At 43.3% G+C, this 4,133-nt stretch overlaps 1 protein-coding gene across 1 annotated transcript in view; it reads left to right on the top strand.

Moving 5' to 3' along the window:
* Nucleotides 1–4,133, top strand: part of LOC101629122 — a 41,827-nt gene that overhangs the window by 1,394 nt on the left and 36,300 nt on the right. The window contains exon 3 of the mRNA XM_012733996.1: nucleotides 3,880–4,068. Within this exon, the coding sequence (XP_012589450.1) occupies nucleotides 3,880–4,068 (189 nt within the window). The remainder of the gene's footprint in view (nucleotides 1–3,879; nucleotides 4,069–4,133) is intronic.

Below are 4,133 nucleotides of genomic sequence, written 5' to 3'. Positions count from 1 at the left end.
TGGCCAGATCCACTCTGTCTCCTGAAGAAATGTTTGAGCATGTGAGGGAGCAAGACAGGTGCTTTATCTTGCCAGCCCTTGTCATCTCACAGACTCAAGAGTTCAGTTCTCGGTGGGTCTGAGTAACAGAGAATGGACAGAGCCCTAAGTCTGCTCATCTTTTGGCTGCAACTAAACAGTAAGTTGAAGGGATGTGGATTAGGGCAAAGAAGAATCAGATCCTGAGACATCCTCCCCAGGGAAAAAGCAAAACAGGGAGCCTTTTCTGTATGGTTTTCACAGAACTTCTAAAGACATTGAATAAGGAGGTACTAACCAGCCCCTTTCTGTGGTCTCATTTGACAGTGGGGAGCAGTAAGCAGGAGGTGAGTCAGAGCCCCGCACTTCTGCGTGTCCAGGAAGAAGACAGCCCGGGTCTCAACTGCAGCTTCACTGACAGCGGCATTTACTTTCTGCAATGGTTTAGGCAGGAGCCTGGGAGAGGACTCACCTCTCTGCTGGTGATTCAGTCAAATGAGAGAGAACGAGCAAGTGGAAGAATTAGAGCCTTGCTGGATACATCGTCAACCCACAGTGCTCTGTACATTGCAGCTGCTCAGCCCGGGGACTCTGCCACCTACCTCTGTGCTGTGAGCACAGTGCCTGGGAGGCACCTGCCGCCTGCACCTGAACCCTGCGCTGGGTTCCGGCCCCACGTCCTAACGCGAAGCCCAGGAAATTTTTGCATTAAGGGGTTTTCTAAATAGGCGGCACAGAGAGAAACAATTCAATAAACAAAATCTGATAGAATGGGTTAAATTGTGAGTTCTTTGCTCTTCAAATTTTTATCAACGTTAAAAAAATAACTTTTCTGAGGTTAAATCACTTGACGTGTAGCCCACCCTTGGAAAGTGAACAACTGAGTGGCATGCAGTACCTTGACACTGGGTGCAACGCCCCTCAGTTTCAAACCTGTGACCCCCCAGAAGCAAGCCACGCACCCGTTAAGCACTCAACCCCCCTCCCTCAGCCCTGCAGCCAGCAGCCTGCTTTCCTTCTCTGTGGATTGCCCTTTCTGAACATTTCATATAAATAGGATCACACACTATGTGGAGTTTTGTGGGAGAGGTTTTTTACTTGACAGAGTGTTCCGAGTTTGATCCCACAGTCCCAGCTGGCAGACTCATATGCATAAACCAAAGAGGATGCTCCATTTCTGTTAGCCTGCTTTCCTGTTACTCCTTTTTTTTCCCCCACTGTGTCTATTCTGCTAATTTAGTTTTATTGATATTTTAAGGAACCAGTCTTTACTTCATTGATTTTTCTCTATTTTTATTTTCAACTTCATTGACTTCTATCTTTATTTTTATTATTATCTTCTTTATATTTGTTTGGTTTAGTTTTCCTCTTTATTTCCTAGGTTTTGAGGCAAGACTTTCTATTATTCATTTGGGCCACCATCTTTTCTAATATTTCATTTAGTGTTTAAAAGTTTCTTCTCTGGTCTGCTTGCTTTCCCAGAAATTTTGATATGTGATATTTTCATTTACATTCCATCAAACACACCTAATTTCTCAAAGGTATTCTTTTTTTATGCACAGATTTTAAGAATTGTGTTTTGTTGCCATATATTGAAGAATTTCCTGTTATTTATATTCCTGTTATATATTTATCAATAAGTGGGATTTATTTCCATGGCTCACTGTCACTTCAGTATGTATGTTCATCTTTGCCAGTAAGAATCCATAGACTGAAATATCAGGGATGGTTGTCAAACAAAAATTTCTTTTGACGCCGGTGTTAATATCTGAAATTGCTTCATGTTGCTGTCCCTTTGCTAATGATACATCAAAGTCTATTGTCTTCAGCTTTCCAACACAGAAAACTACATCCACCTCCTCAGCTACCCATAAAGCTTTGGTAGTTTCATGCTCATTGCTGCCCAACCTGTGCACCCCACTCCTGTAACTCGGATTCCACACCTTTGCTGGATGATGACTTTGCTTATTGACTGCTTGTGGATTAGCCACTAAATGATTTCTTTTTTGGGGGGTAAAGATAAAGTCACACGCACCAATACAATAGGACAGTCATGGCTGTGGATGTTAGAGTTCCCCCAAGTGTGGGAAGGACCTGGAAAGTGATTGAGGGTTTTGCAAATATAATTAACATCCCTGATAGTTCAACTTAAAGTCAGTCAGAAGGAAGAATATCTTTTATGTGCCTAACATAACCAGGTAGATTCTTTCACAGTGGGCTTAAACTTTTCCTGAAGTTAGTGAGGTTCTTCTGCTGTTCTAGAAGCAAAATGCTGCTATTTCTAGAGTTACAGGGACTGAATTATGTCAACAATTACAGAGCCTTGAAGAGAGCCTCACTCCTCAGACAAGATGGTAGCCTTAGCTAAACTAACTCCCTGACTGCTTCTTCTGAGAACCAACTTTTCTGTGTCCTTTTTCTGATCTGCAGAAACTATAAATCATGGAAGAATGCTGTTCTAAGTTACTAATTAAGTGGTTACTTGTTACACACCAATAGGAAACTAATATAGCATTAATAAGTGGTTAACGATGTCCCCAATTCTTAATATCTAGGATTCTTAATTCCCAGCTTAGGAAAGTCTGAAATGTAAAGAAATCTTAGAGCACAGGGACAGGTGTTTTCCAAAATTTGAGTATCATCCTACATTTTAACTGACATTATCATAATGTATTTTTTTTAAGATTTATTTATGCATACAGAACTGGGGTACAGAGGCCAGAGGTGCAGGGGTGGTGAGAGGATTCACCAGAGACAGAGTGGGGAGCAGAACAGGCAGATCGATGAAGTACACTGCTGAGGGGAGCAGTGGTTGGGTCAGGAGAGGTCTGCCTCGCCATGTGGATCTCCTCCGGGGCAGGCAGGGATCGAACTTATGCTGCAGTGGCTTTAGCTTCTTAGTGCTGTGCTTTAACCCGCTGCACCACCAGGGAGGGCCCTATCATAATGTATTTTTAATTAAAAATTAAAAAAAGAAGTTTGAGTAGCTGGGAATAAAGACTTGGCATCTTTTTTTAATATAGATAGTATTAAAATTTTATTCTTATATGAAGAGACATTTAAAAAGTATCGACAAAATTTATAAAAACGAACACTTTATGGAAATAAGTCAGGTGAGGAAGAATAAAATGTTATGCAATTTTCCTGATTTCATGATGCTTATGGTATTTTTGAATTTGTGGTCTGTTCTACTCATTCTAAAATATATTTTTATCCATTTTTGGGATAATTTTGTGTTCTTTTAAAATCTCACAATTTTAAACACTTCGGCACCTACAATAAATAAATCTGACGTTCAGAATCACGATGCTTTGACTTTACCCAGAAGGGCAGGAGGAGGCCAGGAGTCAGGGCCTTGGTGAGCTTCTCCTGACTGTCGGCTTGGCCTCTGGGGGGCGGTGTTGTCTCGTAGGAAATGGCTCTGTTGTAAAGGACTTGGAGAAGCTCAGCAAAACCTTCCTTCCTCAGAGCTGAAGGAGGTGCTCTGACAGCCTTTTATACAGTGACTGGAAAGGCGCCTCAGACACCAGAGGCCCGCAGTTTCACAAGAGAACAATCTCCTCTTGGTGCGCACAAAGGTCGAGGGAGGAAACATCGCAGCCCTCCGGACCCTCCTCAGCCTCACAGAGGCTGGTTCAAGACCACAGACCTCAGACTATTGTGTTTGTGAGGAATGTCGCAGAGGGGAGCTGACTTCTCCATGATGCCCGTGGTGCTGACCGTGACGCTTGAGGTGCTCCTGTTCCTGAGTGAGTGCCTGCCCACGTCCACTCGCTGGGCCACCAGTGGAGCTCTGTCCTAGTTTCTGAATAGAGGCTTTTTGTTTGAGATGAACTTATTGAGTCTTCATTGATGTTGCAGGAGGATCGGGAGCGCAGTCAGTGACCCAGCTGGACGCCCACGTCGTTGTCTCTGAAGGAGGCTCTTTGGAGCTGAGGTGCAACTATTCATATCGTAGCTCTCCTTATCTCTACTGGTACGTCCAGTACCCCAGTCAAGGTCTCCAGCTCATCCTCAAGGACTATTCAGGGAACGCCGTGGTTAAAAGCAGTAAGGGCTTTGAGGCTAAACTTGATAAGGTAAAAACCTCTTTCCACCTGAAGAAACTCTATGCC

Source organism: Condylura cristata, unplaced genomic scaffold (genome assembly GCF_000260355.1).
Source record: "Condylura cristata isolate star-nosed mole 26May11 unplaced genomic scaffold, ConCri1.0 scaffold00045, whole genome shotgun sequence".
Taxonomy (NCBI): domain Eukaryota; kingdom Metazoa; phylum Chordata; class Mammalia; order Eulipotyphla; family Talpidae; genus Condylura; species Condylura cristata.
This window is presented reverse-complemented; position numbering and strand designations above follow the sequence as displayed.